Source organism: Podarcis gaigeae, assembly GCF_964106915.1.
Source record: "Podarcis gaigeae genome assembly, chromosome: 2".
NCBI lineage: Eukaryota > Metazoa > Chordata > Lepidosauria > Squamata > Lacertidae > Podarcis > Podarcis gaigeae.
Window position 1 is genome coordinate 123,139,028 of NC_139679.1, and position 16,773 is coordinate 123,155,800.

Genomic DNA, 16,773 nt, shown 5'->3' on the forward strand with positions numbered 1-16,773 from the left:
ATGTTTGTGACTGTTGCCATGGCAAGAAAGGGGCAGTCCATTCTCCTTATTGAGCACAGGACGTGAGCTCAGTGTGTGTCTTATGACCTGTACAGGATGTACATGGGTGGAGTCAGTTTGAGTTTCTCTCTGTTGTTCAAAGAGTGCAGACATCTTTAACTGTATGGCTGCTAAAGACAGGAATAAAAGCATGTAGATACATTTCTGTCTGAGTCTGTTTCCCCTCCCTGGGGATATGCAGGGAGGAGGAGAAGCAGTGGTGTGTTTTTCTCACAGTCTGGGAAAAATCGCCGATACGGACCTCATCTGTTTTTCCTGCCGGGAGTCGCGGGAGGGAGGTCAAAAGGAATTCAGCCGGTGCCTGGACAGATAGGCACATACCTCTGACCGAGGCAGAATTCCAACAATAACGTCGCTCCTCAAATCCTTATGAAGCCAAACAGCAGTTGAGCTACAGATTCAATACTGACATCTCCACATGGACAAATACATGTGTGTACAGTCATACCTCGGGTTACGGACACTTCAGGTTGTGTTTTTTCAGGTTACGGACCTGCCAAAACCCAGAAGTACCAGAATGAGTTACTTCCGGTTTTCGGCGGTCACATATGAAAAGGCCCTGGCTCTGGTTGAGGCTAATTTGACTTCCTTAGTGCCCGGTACCTCTAGGGTGTTACTATTTATGGACCTTCAGGTTCTCTATGGGGCATACTATACCGTGGGGCATAGTCTTCTCCCTGGTCCTCTGATAGGCCATCAGCTCGAATGAAGAGCAGGCTTACTTCCATTTGAGGAACGACAGGGTTCTATTCAAGCTGGATAGAACCCGAACCGATGGCTTCAACTTCCAGTAAAGGAGATGCCTACTACACATCAGGAAGAACTTTCTGATAGTAAGAGCTGTTTGAAAGTGGAACAGACTCCCTCAGGAGGTGGTGGACTCCCCTTCCATGGAGTTTTTAAAGCAAAGCTTAGATGGTCATGTAAGGAGAATCAGAACTTACAGGGTTAAACAGTTCTGAGTGACGTCTCACATTCTGAGGCGTGGCTATATTCACATACGGGAATGTTTCTCTGTGTGTGTGTTCTCTTTCGCTTTTGACGGAGAAGCGGAAGGATGCCAGCCAATTCGCCGGGCTGATTTATGTTGTTGTGCTACTCATTAAAGACTGTTGGAGATTAGAAAGGAAGCCTGCTTTCAGTCTGAATTTATTACCCACACAAGGCAACAGTTTTTTCCCCGCTGCGTGAACTCTGCTAAGTAAGAGAGCCAAGGGAGCTGAACGATCGGCACGGACGTCCAGTGGCGCAGTGGAAACGTGCCGGACGCCATCTTATCTTCACAGGTCATCTGCCATGTAAGCTTTAGTTGAGAATCCTGCATTGCAGGGGGTTGGAGTAGGTGTCCCTTGGGTCTCTTCCAACTCTATGATTCTATAGCCTTGAACAAGTTGCTAGGCAACAGAAAATTCCCTCAGCAAGAGGTGTCCTTATCAGGGCATGCGATCAACTCAGTCTGGGTCAGTGTAAATGAGTATGTGAATGGGTCAGCATTAGGTCTCTGGCTGGATGGCTAAAAAGAGACAATTATTATGTTTCTTTCTTTGTTTGTTTCTATATTAATGACCAGCATAAAGTTTTGTAAATAATAAAGACTCTGAGAAACAACAAAAAGAGAGAGAGAGAAACAGAAACAAATGGTGTTTATTCCAGAGATAGCTGGAATGCTGCTGCTGCTGTAAACAATTTAATTTTTAAAATCTCTGCTAAATATCCTGAAACCATCTCGATGGTTTCAAGTACGTATACCATTCCTCAACAGATATTGGATTACAAATTCTTTTTTTAAAAAAATATTTATTATTAATGTTGCAATACGTATATGAAATCTTTACATAATGATGAATTACAAATTCATTGCAAGTAGATCAGGTATCCCCAAACTTGGCCCTCCAGATGTTTTTGGGACTACAACTCCCATCATCCCTAGCTAACAGGACCAGTGGTCAGGGATTATGGGAACTGTAGTACCAAAACATCTGGAGGGCCAAGTTTGGGGATGTCTGAAGTAGATACCTTAAGCTTCTAATGGGTCTCCAGTAGGTCTCTCTCCGAAGAATGTCAGACAGAGGGCAGTCCAAAATTATATGGTATATTGTCTCTAGTGTTTTCACTCCACAATAGCAAATCTATATAGTAGCAAATTTATGATGGTATAAGTGTTTCTGGACTCCCATTCATTTCAGCATCATGGCATGCATCTGATGAGTTAGACCGGGATAGTCCAACCTGCAGCTCACTAGGCCTTTGCCGCAGCCCTTGCCCTCAGCTCTGCTCCTGCCCTTCAGCGGCTCTTCCGACTTCCCTGTCCCACAGAGGAGGAGGAGGAGCTTGTTGACACGCAGAGGGCTGGGAGGCCAGCTTGCAAGCCAGGGCACACTATCAGCAGATAGAACTGCGCACACAGAGAGATTTAGTAATCATAAATCAGGACAAAGAAACATGTCTCTCTCTCTCATGTCGTCTCAGAGAGAACAGGAAAAGCAAAAGCTATACACACAACAGAAGTTCCCAGCATACTGTGCTGGAATGTAAACAGACATGTGACACGTAACAATCCCACCTCTGTTATCGGTGGAAATGTCAACAGAGTTTCCTCCTCTCACTGGTTAGGTGCTTGGGCTCTCTCAACTGCAAACAAGTGCTGTTAACAAGGGAGTACAAGCATGGAAGGGGGATAACCACTATGGGGAGAGCTGGACACAAAATTTCTGGACATTTTGAGGCCCCACCTTTTGATTGGTGGTGTGATGGCCTGGGGATCTGATTCAGAGGCTGAACCTGAGGAATCCCAGCCTGCACAGGAGTCCCCGCCTCCAGGGCTGGCTGAGCCGGGGCAGGGGCTTGAACCTGAAGGGCCCTCACCTGTGCCGGATCCTCAGGAGAAGACACCAGCTGAATCCGCTCTGGCTCCAGAGGTGATCGAGCCTGCAGGTGCTCTTCTCCCAGCCCTGTCAGGGGAAGGTGAGGTTGCCTCTGGGTTCGTCTCTCCGGAGCTGCAGAGGCTCAGGGCAGAGAGGCGGAGGGAACCAAGTTCTCACAGGAGTGCTCGCCTCCAGGCCAGGAGAGGTGAGTCACCTGTGGGCTGGGACCGCCCTATGCCTCAGAAGAGATAAAGGCCAGTCAGCCCAGGCCCAGGTTGCGGAAGCAACATCGTTGGTAACCTGTTCCTGCCGGCACCCTGACCATGCCCGACTCCTCACTTCGCCCCTGACGGACAGCCTCCTTACCCTCGACCTAGGACCGGACTTCAACCACGCTGCACGGTAACCCCCCGAGACCAGCACAAGCTTGGTGATGCAGAGTGAGAAGTGTGGCTTGGCGGTGGTGCCCCTTTGAGGGAAGAAGCAATGGCAACAGGAGGTCAGAGCAGAGCTTCCTGGCCAGAAGGAGACTGCAGAGCCAGGTGTCCCCCATCTCAGATGTGTGCACATCTGGTTCCCTCTTGAATGTGAATGCAGAAGCCGTGTATCAGCAAATTCTAAATGGGCATATGCTACAGGCACTGGCTGGCTGCCAACACCTTTCCCTGGGATATGCAGTGCTTGTTGCCTGAAGCAGACTTCAGACTGATGCAGCAGCGCTCTGCATATGTTCTTGTGAACGGGTGGCTGGTTCTCATGGAGGGACGCACACTTTCCTGGAGGTCCTTCCACCCCCATTACATTTCCTGCAAATGTCCCAAACAGGATGCAGCTTTCTTTGGTGAGAGGGGCAGGGGAACGTCCACTTGTCGGATGCCTGTAAACTCTTCTGCTCTGCTCTGGTCAGACCTCACCTGGAGTACTGTGTCCAGTTCTGGGCACCACAGTTCAAGAAGGACACTGACAAACTGGAACGGGTCCAGAGGAGGGCAACCAAAATGGTCAAAGGCCTGGAAACGATGCCTTATGAGGAACGGCTAAGGGAGCTGGGCATGTTTAGCCTGGAGAGGAGGTTAAGGGGTGATATGATAGCCATGTTCAAATATATAAAAGGATGTCACATAGAGGAGGGAGAAAGGTTGTTTTCTGCTGCTCCAGAGAAGCGGACACGGAGCAATGGTTCCAAACTACAAGAAAGAAGATTCCACCTAAACATTAGAAAGAACTTCCTCACAGTAAGAGCTGTTCGACAGTGGAATTTGCTGCCAAGGAGTGTGGTGGAGTCTCCTTCTTTGGAGGTCTTTAAGCAGAGGCTTGACAACCATATGTCAGGAGTGCTCTGATGGTGTTTCCTGCTTGGCAGGGGGTTGGACTCAATGGCCCTTGTGGTCTCTTCCAACTCTATGATTCTATGATTCAGCACACGCCCAAAAGATATGGGCACACATAGCAGAGTCAGCGAAAGCAAGATTGCGCAGGAAATGTGGCGTCAAGCATTTATTATTTACAGCAAAGAAAACGAAAGAAACATGACGTGTCTTCTCACACATCTCTCTGTCTGGAGAGATAGAAGCAAAGAGAAGTATGTCAACCTGACTTCTGCTTATACACAAACAATGATAAGAAATGGAAACATCCAATCAGGTGACCCTCTGCAATAGTAGCATTGAAAATACTGATGGGATCATCAAAAACTTTTATTGCTACAGCATTTGAGGTGGCTTTTTCTTTCCTCAAATGCTCATATGAAAAGATTTAACAGTGGACTTCCCATTGTCTCCATACTTTATTTAACCATTACTGACTTATTGCAGAAACACATCCACTTGTTGTATAATAAAATATTATTTCTCCTGTGTCCTTTTTCTTACTTAAAACAGCTACAGATGTTATTCAAAGGCTGTGACCGAGTTCAAGCTGCAACAACTGTTCTTAAGATATCTTTTAAAAAACTTCCCATTTTGAAATAAATACTTGTTTTGAATTATGTTTTATTTTTTGGGCTAGATTGGCTAGCATATTAGACCATATTAGATTAGATTAGCATATTAGACCATATTAGCATATTAGCATATTAGATTGGCTAGCATATTAGACCAATTTTTGTAACCAATCTAACCTGGAAGGAACTTTATCACTTTTCCAATTTGTCACTATTAGGACTCTAGCGGCAACAGTGGCATATAAAAAGACCTCTCTTACATTTCTAGGAATATCGGGGCCTGTGATAAAAAGGCTTCTGGATTTTTTGTGTGAAATAAACATTTAACATTTTTTAAAGTTCTATATAGATGTCATCCCAGAAAACCTTGATTTTTTTTAAACAGCCACCACATATGGAACATTGTGCCTGTTCCTTCTCCAAATCTCCAAAAATTACTAGAAACGTTTTTATACATTTTTGAAACTTTCCATGGGGTCAAATACCAACAGTATTGCATTTTTTTGGAAATTTCCCCTCAAGGTATAGCCCGCTGTTAATTTCAAATTTACTTTCCATAAATATTCCCACTCTTTCATATCTGTAATAGCCCAAATCCTGGGCACATTTAATCATGACAGGTTTAACCTCCTCCTCCTTGACTTCCCAGTCAAGAAAAAGAAGAAGAGTTTGGACTTGATATCCCGCCTTTCACTCCCCTTAAGGAGTCTCAAAGTAGCTAACAATCTCCTTTCCCTTCCTCCCCTACAACAAACACTCTGTGAGGTGAGTGGGGCTGAGAGACCTCCGAGGAGTGTGACTAGTCCAATGTCACCCAGCAGCTGCATGTGGAGGAGCGGGGAAGCCAACCCGGTTCACCAGATTACAAGTCCACCGCTTTTATTAATAGCTGTTTTCAGACACAAAATCAGTGTGATACCTTCGTTTACGAACTTAATCTGTTCAGGAAGTTCATTCTAAGCCATAGCGTTCTTAAACCAAGGCATGCTTTTTCATAGAAAGTAATGGAAAATGAATTAATCCGTTGCAAACAATGAAAAAACCCCCACTAAAACAGCAATTTAACATGAATCTTACTATCTAACAAGACCACTGATCCATAAAAGGATGGCAATAATCAATGTTCTGTACAAAAAAATAAATAAGACAGTATTGTAGATGATAAAAATTAAAAAAAAAAATTTTCTTACATGCACTGATGATAGTAATTGTTTGGATGAGGGACTTTTATAATAATAATTTATTATTTATACCCCGCCCATCTGGCTGGGTTTCCCCAGCCACTCTGGGTGGCTTCCAACTGAATATTAAAAACAATACAGCATTAGACATTAAAAACTTCCCTAAAGAGGGCTGCCTTCAGTTGTCTCCTAAAAGTAAAATAGTTGTTTATTGCCTTGACATCTGCTGGGAGGGCATTCCACAGGGCAGGCGCCACTACCGAGAAGGCCCGCTGCCTGGTTCCCTGTATCCATTTCTGCAGTCACACAATCAACCAGTAGCTGACCTGGGTTTCACACAGTCAGAAAAACAAGTCACAAAAACGAAGTCACAAGTCACAGTCACAAAAACAAAGTCACAAGCCACAGTCAAAAGTCAGTACCATAAAACAAAGAACAAGTCACAGTAAAAAAAAGACGAAAAAGCCACACAAACAAAAAGACAAAAGATAGCAAAAACAAGAGCTCCAAATATCACCTCTGTGTTATGTGGGTGCTCCGGACTCAACGGCCAACAGACTCAACAGGAAGCCTCTGATTAGCAGTGGGGGACTCAATTTACAAATGGAACACACTCAACAGGAAGCGGAACATGTTCTGTTTCCAAGGCAAAGTTCACCAACCCAAACACCTACTTACAGGTTTCCAGTGTTTTTATTCCAAGTTGTTCATAAACTAAGTTGTTCTGCCTCGGTCAGAGGTATGTGCCTATCTGTCCAGGCACCGGCTGAATTCCTTAGACCTCCCTCCGGCGACTCCCGGCAGGAAAAACACACGAGGTCCGTTCCGGCGATTTTCCTCAGGCTGTGAGAAAAACACACCAACTGCTTCTCCTCCTCCCTGCTCCCCAGGGAGGGGAATCAGACACAGACAGAAACGTATCTACATGTCTTTATTTCTGTCTTTAGCAGTCATACAGTAAAAGATGTCTGCTCTCTTCAACAAACAGAGACTCTAAACTCCACCCATGTACATCCTGTACAGATCATATGATACACACTGAGCTCACATCCTGTGCTCAATAAGGAGAATGGACTGCCCCTTTGTTTCCATGGCAACAGTCACAAACATCCTGTCTGGCTTTGCAGCCACAAGCAGCTGACTGAGCTGCTAGAGCCTTTGCTTGCTGCAGCATTGCTGCTTTAGAATAACATACTCCCCCTGAAGTATCAATGCGTGCTGCGAGCAAAGCGTCATCCAGAGAAGAAAACAAACAGTTGTTATATGTATAACATTCCCCTGTTGTTTCAGTTCCACCCTTGGAACTACCCGCCACTGGTTTTACCAATGTACCTCTCTGGTTGTGTGACTTCCAAGGAATGAGTGCATCTGCATTACCTTGGTTAGCAACTCTCTGCTGTGCCTTTGTCTCTGACTCAGACACAGCTTCAATCTGACCTTGGTTGTTTACAACAGCAACACATGCAATAGCTAGGTTGGCAAACTCCTTTGAATACCTCTTGGGTGGTACACCCTTCGTTGCTCTCTCAGACCTACGTAAGAGGTGCTGCTCTTCTTTGCTTTCTGGTTCAACCTTTGGACTCTTTGGTGAACCAGTACCAATTGTAAACAGTGGTTCATCCTCCTCTTCTGAGGGTCTAGTCATTATGTGAGATTTCCTCTCAATGACTGTGACAACTGAGCTGTCTGAGCTATCGCTGTCATCATCAGTACTACTGAACTCAATAAGATCAAACTCATCATCATCATCATCATCAGAATCCTCATCATCTCCTGTGGGAAATGTGTGAACAACCACTCTCTCCTGTTCAGGAGCACTCTCTAGAAATTTTGTGAGAATCAACTGACCAGATTCAGACAAAATTACTCTGTAGAGACCCTTTTCATAACCCACAAAAATGCCTCTGGCATTCTTTACTCCACCTGGAGCTTCTGTTCTCACATGAGACCCAAAAACCTTGAAATGGGCAACAGAAGGTTTTCTGTGGAACAGTTTCTCAAAAGGAGAACTTCCCAACTCTTTTGAAAACTTTCTCAACCACGTATAACAAAATGACGTTAGCGACTCAGCCCAGTACTCATGTGGCAGATGTGAACTAAGCAATTGCGCATGCATTCCCTTTTGCAATTCTTTGTTCACCCTAACACAGACACATTTATTCCAAGCTTCTTCGGAACTAGCAATTTTGTGTCTAATACCTTTCTTCTTCAGGAACCTCTGGAAATCCTGTAAAAGAAAAATTGGCTTCTCATCTGTGCAAAGACAATTTATGTCAGCATCATGCATATTTTTAACTTTGTCACAAAACTCTTTAAACCTTTCTAAGGCTTCTTTTGGACAGCTTCTGGCTGCAGAGAAACAGCCTCCATTTCAGGCTTCCATGGAGAGGGATGAAAACAGCAGCTCTGCTACTATTTCTGCAGACTTCCATGGATCGTAGAAACCATCAACTCTGGTACCACTGTTGGAATTCTGCCTCGGTCAGAGGTATGTGCCTATCTGTCCAGGCACCGGCTGAATTCCTTAGACCTCCCTCCGGCGACTCCCGGCAGGAAAAACACACGAGGTCCGTTCCGGCGATTTTCCTCAGGCTGTGAGAAAAACACACCAACTGCTTCTCCTCCTCCCTGCTCCCCAGGGAGGGGAATCAGACAGAGACAGAAACGTATCTACATGTCTTTATTTCTGTCTTTAGCAGTCATACAGTAAAAGATGTCTGCTCTCTTCAACAAACAGAGAGAGACTCTAAACTCCACCCATGTACATCCTGTACAGATCATATGATACACACTGAGCTCACATCCTGTGCTCAATAAGGAGAATGGACTGCCCCTTTGTTTCCATGGCAACAGTCACAAACATCCTGTCTGGCTTTGCAGCCACAAGCAGCTGACTGAGCTGCTAGAGCCTTTGCTTGCTGCAGCATTGCTGCTTTAGAATAACAGGTACCACTGGAGTTGGCACTGGGAATCTGATTAACCCACATATTGTGAAAAATATCCATTGTACTGATTCAGTCCACATGTGACAGCATTGAACTTCTTGGTGCATTGTCATGCTAGTCTGCCTTTGAGGTTCATTTGTTCCAGAAAAGGGAACAAAATACAGTGAATGTGTTTCCACTCTGCCCCATCGAAAAATCCCTCAAATTATGTCCACGGTCAACTCTAGCATTCTAGAACTCTATGTAAAATAATGAACATTGAGTGAATGTTCACTACGTTTCTCACGTTGACTGAAGCTCTTTCCACACTCCAAGTATTTAGTGTTTCAGCCCTGTATGAGTACGTTTATGTAAAGTAAAGTGTGTCCTCTGACGGAAACTCTTTCCACACTCCGTACATTTAAATGGTTTCTCCCCTGTGTGGGTTCGATGATGAATATTAAGGGAGCAACTTTTGCTGAACCTCTTTCCACACTCCATACATTTAAAGGGTTTCTCCCCTGTGTGAGTTCGTTGATGCAAATTAAGCTGATTCTTCCAACCGAAGCTCTTTCCACACTCCATACATTTAAAGGGTTTCTCCCCTGTGTGAGTATGTTTCTGTAAAGTAAGGTGTGCACTCTGATGGAAACTTTTTCCACACTCCATACGTTTCCCCCCTGTGTGAGTTCTCTGATGTTTACGAAGTTTATCACGTCGACTGTAGCTCTTTCCACACTCCAAGCATTTAAAGTGTTTCACCCCTGTGTGAGTTTGCTGGTGTGTTCTAAGGGCTCCACTTTGACTGAAGCTCTTTCCACACTGCATACATTTAAATGGTTTCTCCCCTGTGTGAGTTCTCTGGTGTTCACTAAGTCTATGTCGTCGACTGAAGCTCTTTCCACACTCCAAGCATTTAAAGTCTTTCACCCCTGTGTGAGTATGTTTATGTGTGTTAAGGTGTGCACTCTGACCAAAGCTTTTTCCACACTCCATACATTTAAATGGTTTAACTCCTGTGTGAGTTCGCTGATGTGTACGAAGGTTGGAACTCTGACCAAAGCTCTTTCCACACTCCATACATTTAAATGGTTTAACCCCTGTGTGAGTTTGCTGATGTGTACGAAGGTTGGCACTCTGACCAAAGCTCTTTCCACACTCCATACATTTAAATGGTTTAACCCCTGTGTGAGTTCGTTGATGTACTGCATGTGTTTGACTATCAGTGGAAGTCTTTCCACATTCCAGACATTTAAATGGTTTCTCCCCCGTGTGAGTTCGCCGATGTGAAGTGAGGTGTGTCCTTCGGCTGAACCACTTTCCACACTCTAGACATTCAAATGGTTTCTCCCCTGTGTGAGTCAGTTGATGTACTCGAAGTTTACCAATATGACGGAAGCTCTTTCCACACTCCATACATGTGAATGGCTTTTCCCCTGTGTGAATTAGTTGATGTTTTCTAAGTGTTCCCCTGTCATTGAAGCTCTTTTTACACTCCGTACATTCAAATGGTTTCTCCCCTGTGTGGGTGTAATGATGTAAAGCAAGGCTTGAACTATAACTGAAACTCTTTCCACACTCCATACATTTAAATGGTTTCTCCCCTGTGTGACTTCGATGATGCATATGAAGGGACCAACTTTCACTGAAGCTCTTTCCACACTCCATACATTTAAATGGTTTCTCTCCTGTGTGAGTCCGTTGATGTCTTGTAAGTTTTCCACTCGCATTGAAGCACTTCCCACACTCCACACATTCATATTGTTTTTCCCCTGTATGAATTCGCTGATGTTGTTTAAGAGTGGCATTACTACTATAACTCTTTCTACACTCATTACATTGAAATGGTTTTTCCCCCGTGTGAGTTCGTTGATGGTTTGTAAGGTTTCCACCATCAATAAAGCTCATTCCACATTCTGCAGAGTTCTGTCGATTCTCTGCACCACCTGCTTTGGAGGAAAAGGGAGAAATGATATTAGGGTTTCAAGGAACATCTTTGTATGAAGGGCGATATATAAATTACGTACATAATTTTAACTGTCTAGAAAAAAATAAAAGTGGTAGAAGTGTTTCAAAAAAAATAAATAATCTATAATTACTAAAAGCATTTCCCCAACACCCTTTACCCATATTTCTGTATTAGTTCAGGTAATCATCATCATTTAATCATGTGGGGGGGGGGGACATGTAAAATCAAACACTGTGAGAGGAAAAAGGTTTCTGGCTCCTCTATGAAAGCAGAATCCAGAACAAAGAGGAGCATGGGAAAAGGCCTCTCTGCCTCCTTCTTCCTGCCTTTTCTCTCCTCTCCATCTTTTCCCCTTGCCAATGTGTTTCCCTCCTCCTGTCTCTATCAACCCCTGCGCCCATATCTTATCCCCTGCAACTCACCAGATCTCTCTGAGGGCCCTGGGAGGGAATGCTCAACAGTTTTGGAGAGGGATGCAGGAGGCAGCCTGACCAAGTCAACCGTCCATGTTCCTCCTTTCATCCTCGCTAGGTTTGCAGAATCAGACACTTTCATCCTTCCTGAGGAGCTCACAAGCGAAAATGAGCTGCAGGTTCCTGAGGGAAGAAGAAACAAAGGGAGCCTCACATTTAGCTGTTGAAGGGTAAGTCTTTCACTGTTTCCATGGTGAAAGAGGGTGCCTTCCTCCTGAAACCCACCACGCAAGAAAAATAGGTCCTGCTCCAATGTGGAATAAATGAATAAAAATGAATCCTTAGCTGAATCAAAGGATTCTCCCTAAACTCCTTTCCTTGTTGAGGGTGCAATTAAGACTAAGAAAGACTAAGAATGTGTTCAAGGCCCATGCTGACCCTGAGAGTGATAGCTTTATAGTTTAGAGGTGACTCGAGATAACAAGGAGAAATAGCATGTGATAGTTTAAGAACTAGTACACATGCTCAAACGCTTCATGGATACGCACCCCTAAAGGAGAAACGGCTAATTTGAATGGACATTGGATGCATGTTATTGGTGGGGGTACATATTAGAGGGACATATGTGTAGGTAGATTGGGTATCCTGTAAACTGCAATTTCTTAACCAATAGGAATTGTAGGAGGGATATTCGAATAGTTTTAGGTTATAAAATATGTTTGTTGTAAGCTTGGAATGAGCACTCCTTTACAGCGTGAGCTAAGGAGTCGCCCGTGCAGTCCTATTACGACAATAAATCTAGTGATGCCTGATCGTGGTGTAGACTCCTTTTTTACACAGAGTTAATTGACACCCTCTGGGTAAAGATTCCTTGGGACATAATTTGTCCAACAATTTTGGTGGAGCATGCAGGCAGGTGAACCCAGATTGCCAACCTCACCTAGCGAAGCCCGGACGACACCTTTGGCGCATGACCGGTCCGATGGAGTTCCGTTGCCGCTGGGACCTCGGAAGCCCACCGACTTAAGGGGACACCTGGGAGACTCTATACCAGGGGTCAGCAAACTTTTTCAGCAGGGGACCAGTCCATTGTCCCTCAGAACTTGGAGGGGCAGATTATATTTTGGAAAAAAAATATGAACAAATTCCTATGTCCCACAAATAAATTGATCTGGGTAAAGATCCCTGGGACATACAGTGGTGCCTCTCAAGATGAAATTAATCCGTTCCGCGAGTCTCTTCGTCTTGCGGTTTCTTCGTCTTGCGAAGCACGGCTATTAGCGGCTTAGCGGCTATTAACGGTTTAGCGGCTATTAACAGCTTAGCGGCTTTAAGAAAAAGGAAACAAACTCGCAAGAACTCGCAAGACATTTCATTTTGCGAAGCAAGCCCATAGGGCTTAGCGGCTTTAAGAAAAAGGAAACAAACTCACAAGAACTCGCAAGACATTTCGTTTTGCGAAGCAAGCCCATAGGGAAATTCATCTTGCAGAACAACTCAAAAAACTTCTTGCCAGGCATTCGTCTTGCGGGGCACCACTGTATTTGTCCAACACTTTGCCAATGTGTTTCCCTCCTCCTGTCTCTTTCCACCCCTGCGCCCATATCTTATCCCCTGCAACTCACCAGAACTCTCTGAGGGCTCTGGGAGGGAATGCTCAACGGTTTTGGAGTGGGATGCAGGAGGCAGCCTGACCAAGTCAACCGTCCATCTTCCTTCTTTCATCCTCGCTAGGTTTGCAGAATCAGACACTTTCATCCTTCCTGAGGAGCTCCCAAGTGAAAACGAGCCACAGGTTCCTGGGGGAAGAAGAAACAAAGGGAGCTTCACATTTAGCTGTTGAAGGGTAAGTCTTTCACTGGTTTCCACTTGAAACCCACCAAGCAAGAAAAATAGATCCTGCCCCAATGTGGAATAAATGAATAAAAATGAATCCTTAGCTGAATCAAAGGATTCTCCCTAAACTCCTTTCCTTGTTGAGGGTGCAATTAAGACTAAGAAGCAGGGTGTTATCTGTGAAAGAATGTGTTCAAGGCCCATGCTGAACCTGAGAATGATAGATTTATAGTTTAGAGGTGACTCGAGATTACAAGGAGAAATAGCAGGTGATAGTTTAAGAACTAGTACGCATGCTCAAACGCTTCATGGATACGCACCCCTAAAGGAGAAATGGCTAATTTGAATGGACATTGGATGCATGTTATTGGTGGGGGTACATATTAGAGGGACATATGTGTAGGTAGATTGGGTATCCTGTAAACTGCAATTTCTTAACCAATAGGAATTGTAGGAGGGATATTCGAACGCTTTTAGGTTATAAATTATGTGTGATGTAAGCTGGAATGAGCACTCCTTTACAGCATGAGCTGAAGGGTCGCGCATGCAGTCCTGATCGTGGTGTAGACTCCTTTTTCATACAGAGTAAACTGACGCCCTCTGAGTAAAGATTCCTTAGGACAGGATCAATGCTTTCTGGGAAAATGATATATAACGAAATGAAAAAGGTATTTAAATATACCTTCTTGAAGAAACCAGAGGCCTTTCTCCTGGGTATGGTTAGCCATGTGGTGTTAAAGAAGGACAGAACTTTATTTATGTATGCTACAACAGCAGCAAGGATACTTATCGCAAAGTATTGGAAGACACCAGATCTACCCACCCTGGAAGAATGGCAGATGAAGATGACAGACTACATGGGACTGGAAGAGATGACTGGCATAATCCGGGACCAGGAGAAAGAGACAGCGGAAGTAGATTGGAAGAAATTTAAAGACTATCTTAATAAACACTATAAAATTAATGAAGGCTAGAATGACATGGGTTTAAAAATTATGTGGTTTTCAGCGGTGTTGATTAAGGAAAAGGAACAGAATTATCAAAAACTATGGGAAATAAGGGAGAGGATTTGCTGATTTGATAATGAAATCAGAATACAGAAGGGGGAGGTATGAGGAGGTCGGGAAATTAGGTTTAAGAAAATAAGGATTGAAATTATACTTGTTTTTTTCTTTTGTTTGTGTATGTTTCTATTGTTGTTTGTGTTTATATGTTTTATTGGAAACTTTAATAAATATCATTTTTTTAAAAAAAAGATTCCTTGGGACATAATTTGTCCAACACCTTGCCAATGTATTTCCCCCCTCCTGTCTCCATCCATCCCTGCCCTTTTCCCCTGCAACTCACCAGATCTCTCTGAGGGTCCTGGGAGAGACCGGTCAGAGGTTGTGGGGAGGGATGCAGGAGGCAGCCTGACCAAGTCAACCGTCCATCTTCCCCCTTCCATCCTCGCTAGATTTGCAGGATCAGGCTCTTTCAAACTTCCTAGGGAGCTGAGAAGCCAAAACAAGCTGCAGGTTCCTGAGAGGGAAGAAGAAACAAAAGGAGCTTCACAGACCATGGAAGCCTTTTCCTGCCCCAGATATTTAGCTGTTAAAGTGTAAGTCTTTCACAGTTTCTGTGGTGAAAGGAAAACCCAGATGCCTAGAATGGCTGGGGAAACCCAGCCAGATGGGTGGTATATATGTATATAATAACATCATCATCATCACCATCATCATGACTAGAGTCATGCCTTTTGCGTCTCCTTTTATCTCTGTTGGATGGGAGCTTTGACATTGCAGCCTCCCTGGCCACAAGCTCCCAGTTATTTCAATACCCCCCTCCCCACAATAATAGCAATTATTATTATTATTATTTTCCCACCCATCTGGCAGGGCTTCCCCAGCCACTCTGCTGGCTGCCAGTTCCTCCCCCAACTCATCTCCTCCAGCCTGGCTTCCCTTCCACTGTAGCCCCCCCCCCCCCGACCATGTGCCCTAGAAGAGACTATGGCCAGGACACAAAGAAAGACGAAAAATAATGCAGGCATTTTTATAAAATTCCACAGAGGGGCATTAGGCTGCAATAGATTGTAATGGGTTGCTTTGAAGTCAATTCAGCACCAAATAATGATGAAGAAGAAGAAGAAGAAGAAGAAGAAGAAGAAGAAGAAGAAGAAGAAGAAGAAGAAGAAGAAGAAGAAGAATCCCGCGAGCATCTCACCGTCCTGCGCATCTTTTGCCAGAACAAAGGCAGCAACCCTCAGCAATTCTGACCCACATCAACCGAAGGGCGGACTCGGTGTAAGGCAGCGCCCCACGTTTGGATCCCCCAGAAGATCCGGCTTCCCCATTGGGAGGGGGGGCAGGAATCCAGCTTCCAGGGAAGAAAGGCTGTGGGGGGGATAGGACGCCCCTCGCCTCGTGCCGGGATGTGACTTCAAGGAGATTCCTGAGCAGGAGCAAGAAGGCTGGGCGTCCCTCCCAGAGATCCTTCCCTTCCCCCCTCAGCCCCCCAACACCCTCGTCTTCGGGTCCCCCACCCACGAAATCTCCCCCCTGGCACCACTCACCCCTCGCCCTGCGCGCCGCATCACTTCCTCTGCATCAGGAGGGACCACCCAAGACGAAAGGGGAGGGGAGGGGAGGTGGGGGGAAGGGGGAGGGTCTGTTCCCAGGCCTCTCTAGGCAGCCGGGCTCTCTCTATTCCCTTCCCCCTCCCTCTCCTCCCCAAATAGCCCCGCCAGTTGCGTTTTTCGGGTCAAGGCAGGGGGAGGGATCCGGATCCCGCAGAGAAGGGCGCTGGATTTGAGTTTTTGGTGCAAAACCAGCCTGGCTGGAGGATAGGGGCCCTCGCGGGCATCACTTTCATATATATACACACACACATATGTACACACACACATATATATACACACGCACAGTATATATATCTCTATATATACACATATACACACATTATGTTGGGGTGTGTGCATGGCATCAAATGCTCTTGCGGAAAGATGGATCACCCTCAGGATGCCAGCGCTTTGCAAAGGCATCTCTGGAAGAACTTGGCCAGATCTGTAACCTAAGAGCGCCCCCCCCCTCCCCTTCCGCCCTAGCATCTTTCCTTTTCCCCCTCGTTTACCTGCCTGGCTTGGCGTGTCCTTCCTTAGAAAGGCTTAAGTTCATTCTTCCTCTCCCTGACGGGTGTAAATGACTACAGCCTTCTCTCTGCTTTAGTGGGTTTAATATGTTGCACAGGAGCCACCTCCTAGGAGCCCTAGGGGCTTCACACACCCCCAAGAAAATATTTGTGGGGGCCGGGTCCGTCCCCTCAAGTTAATGGGCACTGCCATTCAAATGGGTTGGGGTGCACTGCGTCATGTGATCAATTATGCAGGATGCAGATTACCTGGACCCCACAAAATATTTTATTCATTGGCACCCCCAATATGTTCTATTATTTTTACAATGGCAATCTGCCCTTCCTACAACAATCTGCAGGTGACATACACACTTCTTCTGCCTGCTCTCCCTCTTCTCCCCACAACCACCCTGTGACAGGGGCGTTGCATGGGGGTGATGCCAGCAGGGCAGTGCCCCCCGGGGCGGATTTTT

General features: G+C 45.3%; 1 protein-coding gene across 1 annotated transcript in view; it reads right to left on the reverse strand.

Annotated features, from left to right (window-relative positions):
• Positions 1-5,724: 5,724 nt before the first annotated feature.
• LOC310837393 (uncharacterized protein) overlaps positions 5,725-16,773 on the reverse strand; it is a 56,200-nt gene continuing 45,151 nt past the window's right edge. The window contains exons 4-6 of the mRNA XM_083723936.1: positions 11,363-11,536; positions 8,981-10,920; positions 5,725-6,771 (exon numbers count right to left, since the gene is read on the reverse strand). Of these exons, the coding sequence (XP_083580062.1) occupies positions 9,311-10,920; positions 11,363-11,536 (1,784 nt within the window). The 3' untranslated portion in view covers positions 5,725-6,771; positions 8,981-9,310. The remainder of the gene's footprint in view (positions 6,772-8,980; positions 10,921-11,362; positions 11,537-16,773) is intronic.